We start from the raw sequence: 20,757 nt of genomic DNA, 5'->3' as shown, positions 1-20,757 counted from the left end.
AATGGCAACAGCATCAGAAAAAGCTTGTCTGGACGTATGACTCCCCTGCTGGTAGAGTCACTACGATGCTAATTCAAACATGCAGGCAGCTGCTAAATGCCCACAGCGGTAACTGAACATCCACTGCCACTCCACATGCTGCTCGTCACTCTGTCATATAGTCTCCTCATCTCTACCTCCATCTTTTTATTTTCTCCCTCCTGCCCTCAGGCCAGTGTCACATCACATCACTTTTCCCCGCAGCTCTTCTGTTGGTCGTGTCCTCACAGGACACTCACCTGCTGGTCAGGTGTGCAAGGAGGAGAGGAGAAGAGGAGAGAAGAGAGAGGAGGAAAGAAGAGAGAAGAGAAGAGGAGAGAAGATTATAGCGTGAAGTCAAGTGATTGATTGAGGCAGAATACAAAGACAAGGTCTAAATCATTAGTGAAACCATTATCGTTGACTGCAGTTTCTCTGTCATATAAATCACTTCTTAACTCACTGCTTTACTCCACTTATTGTGTGAGCCACATCACCGTGAAACTGCCTGCGTGCCTGTCTGCCTACACAGTCACGTAGCTGCTGCATATGAGTTTATTTTAGAGCTCAGAAAAACACTGGCACCTGTGTATGCATTTCTACACCTGTTCCTCATATCGCTATTACAGAAAGCATCTGACTTGACTTTGAACTGGAGAGGGTGGGGAATGAAGAGGGGATGAGAAAAAGTGATAGACATATAGAAAAAGGAATTTAAGTGATGGATGCACACAGACTGGGGGATAAAAGAAGATGAAGATGGATGGAGGTGGAGGAAATGTCTATAAATGGTGAAGAGAGAAGAATAGGTGCATTTTAAAGAGGGAGAGGGCAAACAGGGAGGGGAGTGTGGCATTTGGCTCACTGCCGGTGAATTCTCATATGCAATGCTGAATAATGATTTGGCCTAGGTTGTCAGAGACTGGCACACTGCGGAGCAAAGAGGGCTAGGAGGGGAGGAAAGGAGAGAAGCAGAGAGAGGAGGAAAGACGGAAAGAGAGTTGAGGTGATGAAGAAGGGAGGAGGAGGGAACAGAGGGTGGGACGGGGGGGGGCTGCAAGAGCAGATGAAAGATGATAGATGGGCTCCGTTGGGCAGTAGTGAGGGAGACGGGAGGGGTGAGGATTGGAGGAGAGGGGTGAGGATTGGAGAAGATGGGTGAGGATTGGAGGAGAGGAATAAAGGCGAGAGAGGGTGAGGAGTGGGAGAGAGCCAGAAGGAAAGAGGAGAGGAGAGAGGGGAGGTAGCTGTCAGGATGATTTGAGCCTGCCCTCAACGGACCCTGACGCTGCAGTTTTCCCTGAGCCGCCGTGTGTGTGTGTGTGTGTGTGTGTGTGTGTGTATACACTCTCACACACACACGTTCTTTCCAGACACTCCAAATAGAGATCTTGCTCTCAGAGACAGAGCAGGGCAGTGAGCTAAGAGGAAAATGTGAAGTAGACAACCAACCACAGCCTTAAAAGGCTTCACACACTTAAAATGCTATTCTGTCATAGTTCTTTGATCCTGACCATGTTAGAATTTACCACATGGAGCATTTGACATCACTTTCTATTTGATGACTCTGCATAAAAAAGATTCAAATCAACGAAGAGCATTGCCTTACTTCTTTTCTGTGAGTATGAATACACAAAAAGACACGTTGGACGACAATGAGCAGAACATGCACCGGCCCACCATCGAGAACCTGACCAAGATCATGGCTGTGTTTCTGGCTGAATACCTGGGCTTCTAAACACCAAGACATGAAGACCACTGATCATGTTTACCCTGCACTGGAGTACTCGTGCTTTTGTCACACTGGTTACGAATGAGTGACTCTGTGCATAAGAGGAGTCCCTAGTGAAATGAACTTAACTGAACTGAGATACCAAAAGGCTATGGGGAAAAGGCTTATTCATTTTCTTGTCTAAAGTTAGAGAAACTGTCATGTACTGTATGTCACAGTCCTGCACCAGGTGAGGTAATCTGCAAAACAGATGTGTAGGCCAATGGGTAAAAAATATAGTAACCCACTTCTGTGAGGAGCTAAGTGACATAGACTGTAATAACCATAAATGAAAGTACACAAGTTACACAACAAGTTAAATGGCAAAATTGACAGGTGATACTTCACAAGCATTTGAAAAATCAATTGTATGAAAATAAAAATTGGGTCCTTTAAAATAAATGAACTTGAATGAATAAACGTTTTACTTGTCAGTCGTCTCTAAAGTCTGTTTCCTGTGATCAGTCTCGTGTGTGTGTTTGTCAATCCGCTGTCTTTTGTTTGTTAATATCAGTGACTGCTCCTGTGACAGTTCCTTAAAATAGCATGCACCCTTTATGAGTGAGTGTAGTAGTCCTGGTGACTAGCACCACAGGGAATATTCGATGGATCTCTTCCTCCTGGTAGGATCACATCGCCATCCATCAGAAAGGATCTCCAAAAGTTGTTCTCACTCTGTCCATAAGATCAGAATAGATCACAAGACAAATGTGGCCAGTGGTGAATATGTTTTGGTACAAAGCACCAAAAGGTATGAGCATTTGATCTCCGCAATCTCGGCACGTCGTCAGGAGATACATTGAATTCTGCAGGAGCAGAGGTGCTGTGACAATTAACAGATACATTTCCAAGAACTCAACACGACCACCAAAACAAGAGGATGATGAGGCCAGAACCCATTAATTGTGAGTGACTGTGTATTTAGCATGTTAACTGAGCCAGTCCAGATATGACTTTTTAATAGTGAGTCAGGTCCAGTAACGGGCTTTGCTGGCGGGTTTGCAAAAATGGATGCATGCAGGACGTTAGCTACGTTTAGCATGAAGACTACAATTAAGTAGAAACACTGCAAAAACCAAAAGCTTGTAAGTGCTATGGATCCTGCCATCTAGTGTTTATTGCCCAAATATGCCAAACTATTCCTTTGAAGGACAAGTTTGGGATTTTTCAAGTCAGTCCATTTCTGTCTTTAAACACCAGCCCTGAATCTTTTCACCCGGAACGCTGTACGAAATTGAGACAAGTGCACAGGCCTTGTTCTGTGCAATCATGCACTTGCATCTATCCCATAAGACCAAACACACACATACAAAGTTGAGCATATCCACAGAAATGTTATTCTTCCTCTTTAACTGTCCATCATGTGGTTTTGATGAATACAGTCTTTTCTAAGACACACAAAAACTGCGGATGCAGCTGATAAGTGAGCCCTGTCTCCAGTGATGGATGGATGTGGAGCTGTGACATGTGATGGGAAAAGGGAAGTCATGGTGACTAATGATTAGCCATGGAGATATTCATTTCAGCAGGGGCACCAACATGCCCTCCGTCCCTCCAGCTGTCTCCCTGCTCTTTAATGGCAACTGTATATGAATCTTAATGAAAACATCTCTCTTGCTGTGACCACCTCTCCATCGATTTCGCCCGCAGAGCCAGAGGAGTGCTTGACAAAATGTGATGCGTTATAGATTACAGATTACCATCTTAAATTCCAATCAGGACCATAATAGATTAGATGGCCTCAACTATAGAGACCTGCAGTAATAAAACAAATCTTGTCTGATGGGCAGTGGTGTTTGTGCAAGTGCGAGTGCGTGAGCTGATGTGGTGATATGATGTTTGTGTTAAAATGTTTCATGAGTTTTTTATGTGATGAGAGACAGAGCAGAAGCAGAAGTTCACAATATAGTCACTGTATGACTCATTCATCCCAATAAAATGAGTGTGTGTCCGTGTGTAGCTTTAAAAATGAGCATGTGAACAAATGACCACATTAAATAGATTTGATGATTCAAAATGATGTTGATTGAAACCTCTGTAACTCTGCTCTGCTTCACTTTATTAGTATAAATGCTCACATGAGCTACAACTGCATAATTTCATAGCAGATATTCACTTTAAAATGTTGAATTTCTTCGGCGGACACGTCATTTTGTGTTCCATCTTCATTTACTCTGATGTTGTAACATCTACATTGATGCTTACACCTCTGCAGAAATCTCACAGGTGTTAAATTTTTATACTGTCGATATGATTATTCATATAGACCTTGTAGTTGAAGAGGTATACACTATTCATTTTGGGCGTGTCATTTTTGAGTAGAGGCCTGAGAAAAGGCCAGATATGCAGGGATTAACAATTAGAGACAGATAGACAGAGAGTGTGTCAGAGAAAAATGATATTTGACAGCAGGAGACGTAGACGCTGGTGTATATGTGTGTGCCTTTCCCACGCATGTGTCAGGGTTGTTGCTGACAATCACTGGGTGAGCACATACTGTATGTATGTCTGCTGCCCCCCCCCCCCCCACACACACACACACACTCAGTCGGCGTCTTCTCACCGGACTCTCTGCCCTCCGAACCTAACAGCTCAATTTCAGCATACCCCTAGCACACACACACACTAACACACGTTGGGCGCCTGTAGACCTAAATAGCTCTGTGCTGTGGGTCGCTTGTAAATAACAGTCTATTAGGCTGGAGATGTTGCCAACAACACTGAGAATATCTCACAGACACAAGTTTGGAGAATCGCTTCTTAAAAGAATTTAAATCGTCATTACTGGAATAAAAACTAAGAAAAAGTAAGAGACCACTGAGACACAAACCAAAATTCTTACAATATAGAAACAAGTATGAAGGCACAAATGCTGTATGTGCATAATTAATAAATCAGAGCCAGTTGTTTCTCGAGGTTCAACCAGATTCTCTCCCCCTGGGAACCCACTGGACTTTAAATAGATGTAACAACAAAACATGGACAAGTGAGGGAGAAAGATGTAGCCAGGAAGAGAGAAAGAGAGAGAGAGAGGATCTCATGCATCAAACTGATTCATGCATTAGAGCTGTAAAACGTACATGACAAGGACATGGAGACAGAAGGAGCGGTGTGTTTCCCCCCCATGCAGCGCTGCGCAGATGTAAAGGAAAACAGAGCAAAGCACAGTGGGTCTTTTCAACAGCCTTTCAACAAACAGCCAGACGGTGAAATATTGATGCTTAGATTCCAACAAAGCAATGTCCGAATGATTTCGGTACATCTGAGTGGGGGAATCTGCTGATCTATAATTGATACGGCTGAAATGTTAATAACTTGATGGGGAGGCACTGGAACAGAGACCTTTCAGGAGATGAGTTAAAAATGTGCGTGTGTGTGAGCTTTGAGTGTTTACCCTCCTGTCTGTGACTGGGGGTTTGCGTCTGTAGCCTCATACATTCATGGTGCCCGTTAGATTCCAGAGATATAGTGGTGTCTCTGATGTGAAGGATGGATTGACAGTCCCTCAGAGTGGGTTAGTGATTGGGGCACTAGTATCCCAGTTATGAGACTTAACCTGGTATTGATCATATTCAGGATATGGTTATTCACATCTCTGTATTCAGGACAAATACAAGCATCTTGGTTACTTATAACTGGCAATTTTGATTCCTATATGACGGCTATTGAAAATGAGGCCACTTTGGCTCATAGCAGACTTTATTAAATGCCAACAGTGCATTGCACATTTGGCTTCTCCAGCTTATTGCCATCATTGGGAGAAAAGAGCAACAGTAAATATTCAACATGCCCTGCACTTTAGCCAGTGTTGTGCTGGGACAGGATACTGAAATCGGGATATGACGTTAAAATTGGATACTCCAAAAACCATCATATAGTAAAGTTTTCAATGGTGCTGTACTATTATTAAGATGTATGTTGTTTTCTGACTGCATGTTTCCTGTGTAACCTTCTCTAAGTGTGGCTGTTTGTGTTTCTGTCTGCCTCTATCTCCGCTTCATGCTGCCTCATCTCCTGCCTCTCTTTCAGTCTCACCATGCAACAAAAGCCAAACAGCCAAAAAACAATGCTGGACAACAAATCCTCTTATCTGTGTTTAATTCTTTTCGAAGTGTGAAAACCATCCCGGAACAGTAAATGTGTTGTAATTAGACTTTGATAATTAGAGGCAAGGGACCGAGGGAGGTCCCAGAGTGATTATTATGGGATAGCAAAAGCCAGAAAAACAGGAGGAGAGTGGGCTGAAGTTCACTTAATGCACCCAACAACTCTCACACATGCAGAGACAAGCTGGTGGAGACAGAAAATGCCACAGAGAATGAAGGAAAAGAACACTTCCTCGACCCAAGCAACTTCACATCTTTTAATCCATACTTCATTTTTCTTTGTTTTCCATTCATATCTTCATATCTTCATCTAAAATCGATCCATCCATTCATGCGCATGTCTCCTTACCTGCAGTCCAGCTTCTCTATCTCAAAGTGCGGGTTGAAGTTGAGGACAATGCGTTGCGAAGGCTCAGGGGCTGTGATGACCCAGCGGCAATTCTGGTGGGGCGGGTACTCGAGCGGGTAGCCAGGTGTGGTGATGTATCCGGCATCGCTGGCGTCTAAGTAGCCGCCACATGGCTCAGACGCTGCACAAGGGGAAAGAGGAGGAGGAAGGCATTAGAAGTTTGAAAAAGTCAAGTGGATGCACAAACATGTTTGTTTTTCCTTGACTTTTTTCCACTACATCACCTTGGGTAAAATTGATAAAATTCCATTTTAATACATAGGTTTACACACTGAGTGAACTCATTGATTAGTGTTTAAAAATGTGATGGAAAACAACTAAGACAGGAGAGGTTGGGAACATCGAAGGGCGGAGGTCAAAGGGCAAGAAGTGACCATTCAAAGAGAAAACTTTCTGACAAATATAAATTCAGAAGCGGAGGAGGACCAATCAGATAAGCCACCAGTAATAACTTCCCTCACAACAGCAGATAAAAGTCGAGAGTATCATCAGGGTCAATGTTGTTTTCTTATCAAGACTAACCAGGTGGACGTCAACATGCTCTATGAAGTCATTCAAATCAAATCTAATACATATTTGTTCATTATTCATGATGTGACACATGGGAAAAGAGGCAAAACAGATAAAATGCAGATAAGAGTTGTGTTTGCAGAGACAGGATGTGAGGAACAAAGGCGCGTGTGTGTGTAGATGTCTCTGTGCATTTGGAGGCAAGGTCAATGCAGCATCATGAGGTACAATGACTCCATTCTGACCCAAGACTGACGCATACGCATACAGACACACACACACACACACACACACACACACACACACACATACACACACACACATAGCTGACCAGATGCCACCGTTACTGTCTGTGAGCGGATCCACTTGTCAGCGGTCATACGTCTGTGTCATGTCATCAACAATGCCACTCATTCAGTGGTGCAGATGCAGCCTGACATAGATGGGTAACTCATATATTACTTTGACACCCACCAACATAACACACACAACCCCACTGTATTACATCTATGGCATCTATTGTGCACCAGGCTGGCTGGCCTGTTTGATTGACTATACAGCCAATTTCATGAGCTGGACTTCTGTCTTTGTTTAAGATCCGGAAAACCTTAACCTAAACCATACTGGTGGATATATGATGACACCCATCTTTGTTAAGGTCAAGCACTTCTAACATAATGACACCATCTGAGCTTCTATCTGCTAGAGGACACTGAAGAACTGTTTTAACTTTGCTCATTTAACATGCTCAAAATAACACTCCGACCAATCACGGGTCACTCTCGGCTGTAAATCATGACATTTCACTCAGTTTTAATTACATCAAATCACTTATTAGAACCAAACTTTCCACTTGAATGCACAGCCGTCTGATAAGAACCACCCAAAATGACAGAATATATATACAAAAATATACAGTATATGATGAGTACTTCCATCCACTAACAAGAGGTTAATGACTTATACTACAACCATCGGGGGGAAATCGAGACACTTTGGCTTCACTTTTAAGGAGCAGTAATGTTGTCCATCTTTATATGGAGTCTCGGAGGCAGACATGATGATCACTCTAATAAAAGCAGCATCTGTGTTTGTCTGCTGCTCACTGGGAAGTACAGACCGAGGATAAAACATATGAGAAACAACAAAATATCTTTGTAAGGTGTTGGGCCCCAGTGAGCCGCCAAAACAGTTTCACCACACCTTGATATTGATTCTACAATTCTCTGAAATCTACTGCCGAGATAAAAACAAACGATGGTGGTGGAGGAAAGAGCTGCCCAACTCGTCTTGACCGAAACCTCCCTGTTTGCGTTAATGGTTTGAGATGTGGTGAGTGCGAAGGCCATGATTCGTTTTATCAAACTGTTCAATGATCTCTCCTTCCTGTTGTCATCCTGTTTCCCTCACTCAATCTGCAGCTTTTTGTTCTATTTGTCCCCCTTCTGCATTTGAACAATCATTCCTCTGTCAGTTCAGACTCAGTGGGTGTCTAGGAACACCAACCTGATAAAAAAACACTGTGTTTATTATTTATTGCCACTGTGCTGAGTGGGGTGACATAGCCAAGTCAAACTACTCAGCAGAATACAACATGTTTGAATGCTATTAATAGAGTGGCTACTGTAAACCTATCCTCCGAGAGGAGTAACTGTACACATTCAACATTAACACACACACACATGCACAGCATAAACACTTTATCAGACGCAGTCTTCACAATAAATTCAAATAGTGAGACAAACAAATACACAAGGAAACGCTGACGATCACATTGTGCTGTGTCATGTCTGCAGCTACTGTATGAATGCACATAGACTGATTGATATTTACTCATGCACTCCAGAGTCAGCTGGAGATGATGAAAGTGTGGGTCAGTCTGACACTGGGGCAGCTTTATCTGTTACCTACCTGACCCTATCTGCAAACAATTAGTGATCACCCCTCTATATCTCTATCTATCTCTATCTCTCTATCTCCAACTGTCTCCCCCCTCATGCTGTGAGCCAACTAGTCCTGTCTGTCTCCCCCTATCTGTTTCCAATCTCCTTGGTGACATTCAGTAATACAGGAATAGAGTTACAGGGCCTATGTAACCCGGCCAGACGCATTTCATCTCAGCACCACCTGGATTAGTGCTTAACCACTCTGGAATCTCACAGCAGCATCAGCCAAACACCACTTTTAGCACAGCGCTTTGCAAACTGTATCCAACGAAAAATCTGGGATATGCAGAGAGGCAGCGCAAGAGGGAAAAACTAAAGATTGTTCGATAAATCTACCTGACTCATACCCTAATGCTTTGCAGTTCTAGTGCATGCTTGGTTGTTATCCGAGTGGGTTGAGAGCTATAAGAGTTAAAACATGATTTTATAAGATTCAGTCCCTGCACAAGACTCTGGTATAGGAGGTTTGATCTTTTTTTTCTACTTCACTTCTGCCTATACCTGACTCCAGCCAACAACCCACTGGCGGCTATACAGTGGCTGGATAAAATAACAAGATACAGCACAATCCAATTCACTTTCTAGCACTTTCTGTTTTATTTTAGTTTTTCAGACTATGTCCGAGATGTTTGTCCATTTATCTATCGTCACTCTTCAACTTTTTATATGGGCAAGTTTGTGTGGGGATCATTCTCATCTTTTCTTCCACTTTTCTTATTTTTTCAGACTCCCCTCATCTTCTCCTCCTCCTCCTCTTCTCTCACCTCTGGCATACAGCCAATGAAGACAGCACCTCCAAGCTTAAAATTAATATGTTGGTTTGACATTCTCTTCACTCTTCACACACACACAAAACAATTAATTTATCACTTCCTGTTCCAGGGACGATAATTTTAAGTAAATGTGATATTGTTTGTACAATTGGTGCATACACACACACGTATAAATGTACACATACAATAATATGATGCTGACACTGAGTTCCTGCAAAAATAAACCAAACATTTTCCTTTTGGGTAGAACAGCTAACTGCTACCTTTATATCTAAAACAAAGAAACTGTCTGAATGCAACATCCATCCAAAAGTGAATCTATAGCTGCTAATTTGTATTCCACTCTCCGGCACCCTGACCTGTATGCTGCGGAGAAGGTGCAGTGGGCGAGTGGGAGGACAGTGGAGATGCTGAGTTGGGAAAATGCCTGAATTCATGTCAAGAATTATCAAACAGGTAAACCTAAGAGAGACAGAGAGTGAAAGAAGAGGAACTGAAGAAGCCTTAAAAAAAGACAATGGCAGGGTCGAGATAAGAGAAAGAAGGAGAGAATAAAGGTATTGCAGTTGCCTCAAGCCTTTAAGGATAGTTTACCCCACTTCATTTTTTTTTCTTTTTAGCAATGTTGCATTGAACCCAGGCCTGAATAAATCCCCTGTGAGTAAAATGTCCTAACAATGTACTAGAATTATGACAAAAGCTAATAAAATATGATTTAGTTGAGTTGTGCTATACCCTGCTTCAAGCAGCTTCATACGTAGGTGGCTGCCCACTTCATAGTGAATAAATTATTCAAACCATTTACTCAAGTAAAAGCAGAAGCACTACAATGTGAAAATACACTGATGACTATAAGTTCTATAGTAGTATCAGCAAAAATACTTAGACGTGAGTGTAAATGTCTCATATTATATTTGTATTCATGTTATGTCAACTATTACCTACTTTATGAAATTTTGGGTGGTTTTATTTGTAAAAATGTTATATGATGGCAAGTTGTTTGAGTTATTACACATACACATTATTATAATCAAAAATGTAGTATACATACACATTGTTATTATTATTATGTAAAAGTGATTACAGATATAATATAGGGTTCATGGATGGAAGCTTGTATCTTCATATGGCTGCAGGCTCTGTTCTGACCCTTGGTTGCATCTCTGCCCAAACGTATCTTAAAAGCATGAGACACTATACAGTAATTCTGACAAATGAATAGGTATGAACAACACAACATGGAATGACTCAAGTTAAGAACAAGTAAATCTGCACTGAAGCACAATAGCCAAGCTCAGCTGAGGTTCTTGGTACAGTCCACCACAGACTGCGTTAAAATCTGTGGTGAGTTGGTGCCTTTATCATTTATTATGAGCTGAAACAAAAAGCACCACATCCAAAACACCACAATTTTCTTTACTCCTTCTCTGTTTGTCTGTCGCTCACTGACGACAACCCTTCCCTCCTCTTGACCCCAGACTTCACACAACGCAGCTTCTCTCTCAACCACATCAGCGTGTGTGATCTTCAGGGAGAGGTTGTATTTAGACCACATTTTCACAACAAAATGCACAAACACAAACCGCTGAACATCGCTTATCCGCCTCTGGCTGACGCATCAATGAGTTCAGACCTCACACACATACACACGTAGAGACACACACCCAGGATAAGCAACAGTAAACGATGCTAAGCAGTCAAGCAGGGATATGAGACAGGTCGCTGCATTATTTATGGCTCTCCGGCATGTTCAGTGTTGCCTCCTGATAACACCTATTCAGCAACTTTTTCCCCCACATGCACATCCCTCAACACAGACATGCACAGATCCACCCATACAGTGGTAATCAAACCTTTACAGAAATGCATGCCCAGCAGAGGGGGCACACAAAACAATCGGGCTAAGTCACACGTATTACATGTTTACGCATAGAGTTGCTTTGCAAAATTCAACTATAATTCCTCAATGCAAGTTCTCTGACCTTGTTTCTAAGCTCTCTTTCATATTCATGTTCCCTCCGAGTCTAATTTGACTCTAAAGAGACACTTTCGAAATCGATTCCCTCAGCTGGGGGAACTTCGCATAACCCTTGTTCATTTCAATTGGTGTGGGCCAGTAATAAAAGTATTAGTGTTTTTAGTGTTTGTGTATGAAAGTGAGGAAGCTGCCCAGCTAACCAGAGAGCTCATTTTCCATCAACACTGGTCCCAATACTCAAAACAGAACAGTGAGTCTCATCATTTTGACCTCGTTGGAAACAGGTTCCTGAATCCAACAATCCAATCAATAGACTCTGAACATCTGCATTAAAGCCTGAGGGGGAAAAAATGCTAATTTTTCCATTGATTTTTACTATTTACGGTGCATTTTCAGGAGGAAGGTTTTTGGCTCTGGCATCACGAAGCACTCACAAAATGCTTCAGGCACCGTTACCTTAATCGGAGGAAATACACACACATTTGGAGTTAAAAAGCTTTTGTATGACTCCGAGAAACACTGAAAATAACGACCCGTAATGTCTTCTTTGGATCAAAACCAAGGAGCTTTTGGTCACTGAGAATTGACAAACCTCAGGAATGGACAGAAAGAGGGAGAGAAAGAAAGGGAGAAGGAGACAGAGCAGGGCGAAAGGGGAGAGAGCAATGCCAGAACATCTGTCTCTCATCATCTGAAAAGAGAAAGTCAGCAGCTCAGAACAGCTCACTGGACAAAAAATACAACACACACTCACACACACACACTTACACACACACACACACACAAACAGGTGGGGTTGTGCTTTTCTCCAGGTGACCTGCATTAAGCCACAGTGGAAAATAACAGAACAAATGGTGTGTGTGTGTTGGAGTGTGTGTTAAAACAGAAAGGGATGGCGGAGGACTACAAAGGCTCTGAGAAACACAAAGAATGATGGGAAACTGGAGAGAAGAGAGATGAGGACTAGGAAAAAAAAAGAAAATAAAGGATGAGTATGTGATACAGAAAAAGAACTGACAGGAGAACAAGCTGCTCCGCTCGAGAGCAGAGACCTTAGGTGACCTACAGAGATTTAGAAAGGAGAGAGAGATAATAGGACGGAGTACAGGAAGGTAGAGAGAAAAACTTAAGATCTTTGACAGAGCGAGCAGCAGTGGATAAACTGAAAAGATAACTGAAGCAGAACGGTGTGTGTGAGAGGACGAGCAACAGAGCGTACAGGAAGGAGGTAGAAATGATGTTCGGAAATGACTGGTGAGAGTTTCAGGTAAAACTAAAAAGACACCTTCCATACCTCCGTCAAAAGTCCCCTTAGGAAACTACATTTAAAATGACTAGATCCAAATTATTATTCTAGATCTGCACCAAACTAACACACTCATTAATACCAGTCCCATAAACACGTCTGATTTTCTAACTATGTTAAAAAGCATTAAAACAATTTCCTCTCAACCAGCAGCCTAGATGTCCAGTTTGTTTCTCTATCATATTCAACAAGTCTTAAACATAAAATATTTAATAGAATTTCGAGTCCATTCCGTCTGGAACAACACATATCAGGGTTTTCTGACGCAACGCCCCTGACATCATTTGTCTGCATCTTCTGAATCTGTTACAAATCACCATTGAAAAAACAGTTTGATAATGTGCCAACAGGTGAACTCAGCCTCTCCACACAGACAATCAATCTCTAACAATGCTGCCTGACCTCTTTTGTTGAACCACTCAAGTTGCATTTATTCTTGACGGACTGGTCATGGGGATCATCAACCGTAAACAACTTTCCCTTATGCTTGCACTTGAGGTGCCAAAGACTTGGTGGCGTCTTTACCAGGTGTCACCGTTGAGTAAAAATACATCAATATGATGACCAAAGAAAAACAAAACAGTTTTGGCAGCAGCTGGTTCCTCTCGGAGCACTGCTTCAGGATTGTGCGCACTTCTTTGCCCTGACAAAAACTATTTTTTCGAGGCATACTCAGCAGAGTATCCATGTTTCTGTATGGGTTAGCCGGACGACTAGTTAAAAAAGTTGCACGGCCAGCCGAAAGAACGGATTGTCATGCACAAGGATGGGAATGGCTGGTATAAACCAGCCTATAAAGAACCCTCTATTACTGCCTGTTTTTGATTGTCTACATCAGAAGGGCTGCATGATACTATCTGGCACAATTAACTTCTGTAAATACTGTGTTATTAATGCATTTCTATCCAAGCTAAAGTTTTATTTAAACCTGGAGATAATTCAGATGACACACCCAGGCATTCTTGTTGAGTGTAGTTTACAACTGTCTGTTCCTTCGGCCAATCAATTCTATAGAGATAAAGGTTCAATAAACACAAAGTAGGTTATTCATCTTTTGTCTAGACTTCCACAATTGAGCTTTATTCTCTAGCAGGCAGAAAAAGCAAGGATGGGGGAAACATAGACTGACAGAGTCGGAGTGAAAAAAACAACAACAAGGGAGTGAAACAGTAGAAGAGATTTCCCACCACTGCGAAGTGAGACGAAAAAGAAGGTGAGCAAGGTTTCTTAATCGGAGCGAGGGAAAACACTGACACGGGGAGGTGTGGAGAAAGAGACAGAGTGCGCCAATAAAGGAGAGGTGAGGCGCCATGAAAAGAGAGAAACAACAGGGTGATTCAGCGTGAAGGGAGAGAGAAAAGGGAAAACAAACTGTGGCCTCGCACGGCACTGCTCTGGAGGGACTACAGAGGACACAGAAGGCTTAGCTGGTACGTACACACACACAGGTTTTAAGAGAAGTGTGGACAGGCAAATACTCTAATTCGAAGGATTTTCATGATCTCCCCTTTCCTCTGAGGACGTTTGTTCTGTACGCACACACACACACACACACTAACACACACAAACACACACACACACACACACACCTCACATCTCCCCATCCTCCCTAATTACTCCAGTCATTACCAATGGCCAGTGAAGACACTAGAATACTAGCAGTTTACTAATGACATGATAACTGTAATTAGAACATCCTGCTGGACCCAGTAATTGTCCTTTCCCTTTTACAGATGAGAAAGAGACATAAAGAGAAGGAAGGGGAGAGAGAGAGAGAGAGTGCGCAGAGGGTTAATTGTCTAATGTAGGTTGTTGATATCAGTGGAGCGGCCCCGCTGTTAGGCCACCATTACTGGTATAATTGAAAAAAAACAAACAATGTCCTCCCATTTGATGCACAAATTTATTTTTTGGGGTTTTTTTAAGTTACATTGCTATTTTAACTGTATTTTCTGGGACTTTATTTCTACTCAGGTGGGTTTTAAGAATAAGAAAAGGTCAAAAGAAAAAGATGGCAGCCATCTGAGTCATGAGATGAGAAAGAATGAGCCTTAATTCTGAAACCTGCTGGAAAGCACCTGCTGCCTGTGAGATGATTAAAAAGAAATCAGTTTAGTAGAAAGTCTGCGGCAGCGTGTCACCTGTCAGACTCACACACTCAGCTGTCTAATGCACGGAGATTTCAGTCTAATTGTGACAGCAAAAGAGTTTTAATGTGAGATGGAGAGTATCTTTTTCTTTGTGAAGAACTGTTTGTCCTCGCCATCCATGATTCCAATATGGTGACATATAAAACCATTTTTGTGTATATGATCAGTGTCCATATTGATAATATACTATATATTAGCCAGAAGACCTTCTGTGCTTGACAGAGCAGAGGAATACATCTGGGTTACTTTACTGCAGGTGGCTCCACTCAACTGCTTCACACTCTGCTGCGTTCCTCTTATTTCACTATTGCCCTCTCAAGCTCTCTCTGTTTCTTTCCTTTCTTTCTTTTGTGCTCCAAAACTCATTTAAGATTCTTTACTCCCTCCATCTTTTTTTTTTCTCGCCCTCCATCCTTGGTCTCGGCTCCATTTTTCTCTCTTTATTGCTTTGTTGTTTCTCGAGGTGCTTTTGCTGCCGGGAGGGGAGTTTACAGGTCGTGTTGAAGCATCACAAACAGACTTTACATTATAATTTCCTGTCGTCATTATCCGAACGCAGAAGGAAGAGAGAAGGGAAAATGGGAATTAAAACAATTAGAATGAAATTATGGGGAAATGCACAGGATAACATACAAGACTAAGCTGATTCCAGACTCACTAATTGTCCTTTCTTTTTATAGGCAGCTCATATACTTTGCTGCTAATATTGAACATTTACTCACTCACTCTTTTTTACTGTTATTTGACTTGCCAATATATACTGCTGTATGTTTACCCTTTTTCTTTCTCCATATGCACTGAGAAATTATACATGGAAACACAAAATTACAGTGACAGAAAGAAATGCAGCTCAAAGCATGTTTCTAGGATTTAATGACGCTCACAATTGATTTTCTTTTCCTGACACAAAGTGATTATGTTGTGCAATTGTGTCAGTTGATTATGTAGTGAGCTGAAGCTGGGTGTGTGTATAGTCTTCTTTGTGTGAAATAAGGACATGGATGGTTTGCTTTATTAATGCCACCATGAACCGGTCCAATGTAATATTTAATTATTACAAGGCGCTGACCCCCACGGGGCAGCACAGCCCCTGGTTCTGTGGGGGCTGCAGGCTAGAAAATCTCAAATTCATTAAAAACCCAATCACGCTCACACTGGTATGTTCGTAAAAGTCTTTAAATTCTGCACAACAATGACCATTTTTGTGCAAAAATGCTGTAGCCTGAAGCACATATAACTGAAATGCAATCACGTGCAGAATTGATGAACCTGTACGATAAGTGGTCGGGGACTTTTTCACCCCAAAACATGGAGGAGAAATTTCCTTCCTTCTGTCTCGGACTTTTTAAACCAGGCTGGTGGGAGCCATGAATAAAAACAGTCCCATAAAGCAGCCCTTGGTGAATACCTGTGGGGCAATTTATCCTACTGCTGGCTTCCTACTTCAGCGAGCATCACAGTGAGCCTGTTTCATCAAGCTGCATATTTCAGAGGAGACACTATGGAGGCAGACAGCTGGTCTTGAGTGGCCAATTACGTCCGTTTATCTCCCTTCCAGGCACAGCTGTGATCAAACAGAATGAAGAAACAGGATCAAACAGCGAGGCTAAAAAACCAGTCTTCCGTTTGCTTCACTTCTTCTTCTTCTTCTTCGCAGCTTTCCCTCCGCCTGTCCCCTCCACTTCCTCCCCACTGTACTTCCATCCCTCCCTCCTGTCTCTTGCTATATATATATATATATATATATATATATACACACTTTTTTTTTAAGTCTGACGATGCTTTCCTTGCTCATCTCTCCAGAGACAACCAGAGCAGAGGCATCTGCTAAAAGTTTACTGCTGAGGAAGCTTCAATCCTGTGTATAGCCTGCTGCTGAGCATGTGTGTGTCTGTATGTGTGTGTGTTCCAGTAGATCTCAGTGTACCAGGGGGAGATGTCGAGGAGAGTTGATCGAGTCCCCCCTGGTAGAATTAAGGTTAATCTATGGTTAATCCTTTTTTTTTGGCAAGGAAAAAAACATAGCAACAGGTTGTCATACTTGAACACATTATTGAAGGTTTTACTAGATTGTCATGGAACTGGTGACATCATGATGAGAAGAAGAACTACTTTGTTCAGGTTAAATTAAGATTGTGCTCAAAAAAACAATGGTGACTAATGGAGACGGAACAGAAACCGAATTTATACACTTTGTCATTTCCCCCTGAACACCAGTTTCCATATGAATTTCACTGTTACAAGACTCTCAGCTTTGTCTGTTGATCATATGACAAAGTACCAGGCTCAGAAGTACTGTAAATTGTACATACAGTGCCAGCAGCTATCAGTTATTAGAGAAAACCTTCACATTCACAGAGGTGGTATGGCTCCAGTGGGTTATTCACACAGGCCTGCTCTGACTTCCAAGTCTCAGTTGACATGGAAATATCCACACAGACCAATCTGTTCCATGGTACATATCTTCTCACATTCAAGGTGAAATGTGATGCAGAGTATATGCCTCCACTGTGCTCTCTGCACGCTGTGTTTCTCCAAAACAACATTTGGCAGACGGGCCACTCAATCCAAGTCATGAGATCTGCAAAAGCCCCCGGCTAGCCTCCAGAATAAGCCTTAAATCAATACAAAAACAAACTTCTCCACAGACATGCACTTTCTCAGTCCCCTCTTTTTGCACCTTAACACACACAGATGTATCTCAAAGCAGAATGTGGCCCTTGGGGGGAAATAAAAAAGGGTTTTGCCAAGTCTGTTTTTGATGACGAACCAACAGCAGCAGTGAGATTATGTAGATTATTACTACTTGTAGTGAACCAGGGTGTCAGTCAGCCTCTTTGAAAACGCATTAAAGGGAGTTCCTCAGTAAAATTAGTTGTAATTTGTATTTAATAAAAAACTATTTGGTTAAGGCTATTCCAAGTTCTCAGATCAAATTGGTTGAGACAAGTATATACATGCCCACCTGTAACATAACAGTGGATTAAAGTAGTGATGCCACGGCCACCACAGACGTGTGTGTTTAACCGAACAAACTAAGAACGCTTCTGTGCTGCACGGAGAAGCTCGATCAGTTCAGTCCCTGTGCGTAAAGATTGTTTGGATACGCACACAGACGCATTAGACCGGTGAGGGATTACGGTTTGCCGTTTTTGTCGTGCCACTGTTAATAGAGTGTAAAAAGCAGATCGTCTCTCACATCATGTGCGCAGAGGTAAACCGCTGATAGGTGTTAATGCATCTGATGGCCTGCCCCACATCGCTCTCGCGGACTCGCGGAGTGACAGAGCTCCGCATGCAGTCGCTGGAATCGGACCTCCGTGAGACTGCAGCGCCGCTGCTGCAGCCCCCGGTAGCCGGGGACTCTGTCAGAGTCCCCGCCACCAGGTCTGCCGATAACCGACCAAATACATGTAACTGCCAGGCTTTCAATAAAAACTCTGTTATAAGAGTAAATCATATAGTGAGACATATTGAGATAAAACAAGCGCGATAAGGTGACATATGACCTCCCGAGTCTGAACCTTACGCACCAGCTAACACCGGTAGTTAGTCCCGGTAGGAACATAACAGGAACATTATAGTGATTTTATCATTATTGAATAGCTCTCCGGAGACCAGTAGTTGATCAAGCTGCAGATTAAAATCCAAAGAATATGATAAAGATGTTCCAGAGAACGAGTCCTGACACCACCACCGGCAGCAGGGTGGGACACTGATACTTTATTTGAAAAGATCGCACTGTTAGAAAGTTTGCTGCGTAAAGAAACATGTGGCACCGGGCCTCGAGCCAATCAGAGAAATTACTTTAAAACTCGTTGTTGTGAGAAAATTAGCATATTTAGTTTAATCATTAGAGGTTGATTACTTTTTCTATTTTACTCCGTCACCTCTAGTGTGAAAGCCAATCGAGCGAGATAGGGGAATTCTGAGAATGGCCCTTATAGCCGGGGTCTTTCTCCTGATTGTCTTAAAGCTTGAATAATAGTGTCCCTCCGCACTTTATTTATTATTGTTTTATTTAAAAGGGAAATATATGTTAGGGAAGCGCATGTAATAAGAAAATGTGTAATGGTTATTTCTCCAGGATGTAATTTTTACGCTGATTACGCATTTTGGTTTGAAGGGGAAATAGATTTTCTTGGGTGTGAGAGGTGCCTCTTTCGAAAAAGAAGCGGTTTAACTTCCATTTAGCACCTACAAGTGACAAGGATTAAAGCGGGCATGCAGGGAAAGTGTCAAACCTACCTCCTTCTTCTGCTCTGACTGGAGGCGAAAGAAAAGCCAGTAAACATCCACAGAGCCATATGAGTACATCCATCTTCTCTCCTCTAATGCGGAAAAAAGTCACTTCTTATCTTCTTCTGTGGTTTTAATGTGGGAGAAGTTTGTGATCCTACAGTCTCCTTTCCCACAGTTTTCTATTTATCGCGCAACACGACCGGTGCCCAAACTCCTCTCCAAATGCCGGGCTGTGCTCTCCAACAATATCAAAGTGGTTAAAACTGCAATGTTCTTGTAGGTTGTGTCAGTTTGTATGGCACTACTTCTTCTGTCGGGGAAACTGGCCTGGAGTCAGCGCAGTTCGTCCGGTAAACACATCTTTAAAGTCGCGAAATCCATGTCGACAGCACCGGGTCCATGTGTCAGGCAAAACGCGCGTGGGAATACAGACCTGACACAGCTGAGACTGATATTATAAAATTCAAACAAAGTAAAAAATCACTTGTTTGAAGACACCAGGAACCATGAAAATAATCTACTAAAATAAGTTTGGTAAATAAAGACAAAAGTCCCACGCGTCTTTCCCTGTTCGTTTCGATCAAATATTCCCAGATCTTCTCCCGTGGCTCACTCTCCAAGTGGCGAGTCTACTTGGTGAAAACACCTGCGATTAAAGAAACGCAAATGTTGTCCCATCGGTTGTTCTGTGATGATAAAGTCCGGATAATGAACGGTTCCGTTTCCTGCGCCAGGGACGCAGGCGGAGATCTCTCGGAAGAGGCAGCACCGGTGTGCGTGCGTAAAAGCTGATCGGGAGAAAATAAACGTGCAGCCTCTCCGCTCTGCTCCTCATCCAAACTGAGCTTTTCTCTGCTCAAACACGCGTCTCTGTCTCCCTCTCTCTCTTTCTCTCTCTGTGCTAAACAAATGTCTCTCTCCCTCTGTCCCCCTCTCTCTTCCAGCCGCTCCGGCAGTGCGCTCCGCTCCTTCCTCTCCGATCTCCGCCGGGTTAGTGGCAGCGTGTTGGACTGCTCACTCAGTCCCCTGTCTCGGCGCGCATGCACGCCGCGCGCGCACGTGTATCGGATTACAGTAGGCACCTCTGCCCGCCTCCATATATCCCCTCACTGATTAAAGAGCGGTTTCACTCACCCCCTTTCTCTCTCTTTTGCCTCACCCTCTTCTACCACTATCTCTTTCCCACTCGCTGCCTTTCTTAGATTTTTACCAAATTTTCTCACTCGCTCTCCATTTTCCACATTTATTCCCTTACCACCTCTCTCTCCTTTTATTCCTACATTTATCCTGTCTGGTAGTAAAGAGAAGAGAGGGAGGTGGAAAGAAGAAAAGAAGAAAAGCAGAAAACAGAGAGAGAGAGAGAGAGAGAGAGAGGAGCCCACAGTACAGCTCCATGAGCTGTGCTGGGAGCTTTACTGTAAAAGGGACCTGGTGCAGATTTACAACTGGGTGTGTTTGTAATCAATTGAAAAAAATACACTGCTATGCCACTAATAATCCAACAAAAATACTTCCAAGACTTAGCCTATGGATATGAGCTAAAGAAAC

The 20,757-nt window shown here is 42.6% G+C and overlaps 1 protein-coding gene across 3 annotated transcripts in view; it reads right to left on the bottom strand.

Moving 5' to 3' along the window:
• LOC109631408 (neuropilin-2) overlaps window positions 1-20,223 on the bottom strand; it is a 94,065-nt gene extending 73,842 nt beyond the window's left edge. For 2 of the 3 annotated variants that reach the window (XM_020090148.2, XM_020090150.2), the window contains exons 1-2: window positions 19,216-20,222; window positions 6,245-6,425 (exon numbers count right to left, since the gene is read on the bottom strand). In XM_020090148.2, the coding sequence (XP_019945707.2) occupies window positions 6,245-6,425; window positions 19,216-19,288 (254 nt within the window). In that variant the 5' untranslated portion in view covers window positions 19,289-20,222. Of the gene's footprint in view, window positions 1-6,244; window positions 6,426-19,215 lie in introns of all 3 variants that reach the window. The other variant, XM_020090149.2, reaches the window with a different exon arrangement.
• Between the last annotated feature and the right edge of the window lie 534 nt (window positions 20,224-20,757).

This window comes from Paralichthys olivaceus, chromosome 10 (genome assembly GCF_024713975.1).
Source record: "Paralichthys olivaceus isolate ysfri-2021 chromosome 10, ASM2471397v2, whole genome shotgun sequence".
Classification (NCBI taxonomy): domain Eukaryota; kingdom Metazoa; phylum Chordata; class Actinopteri; order Pleuronectiformes; family Paralichthyidae; genus Paralichthys; species Paralichthys olivaceus.
Note: the sequence above shows the minus strand (reverse complement) of the source record. Positions and strands in the feature narration are given on the sequence as shown.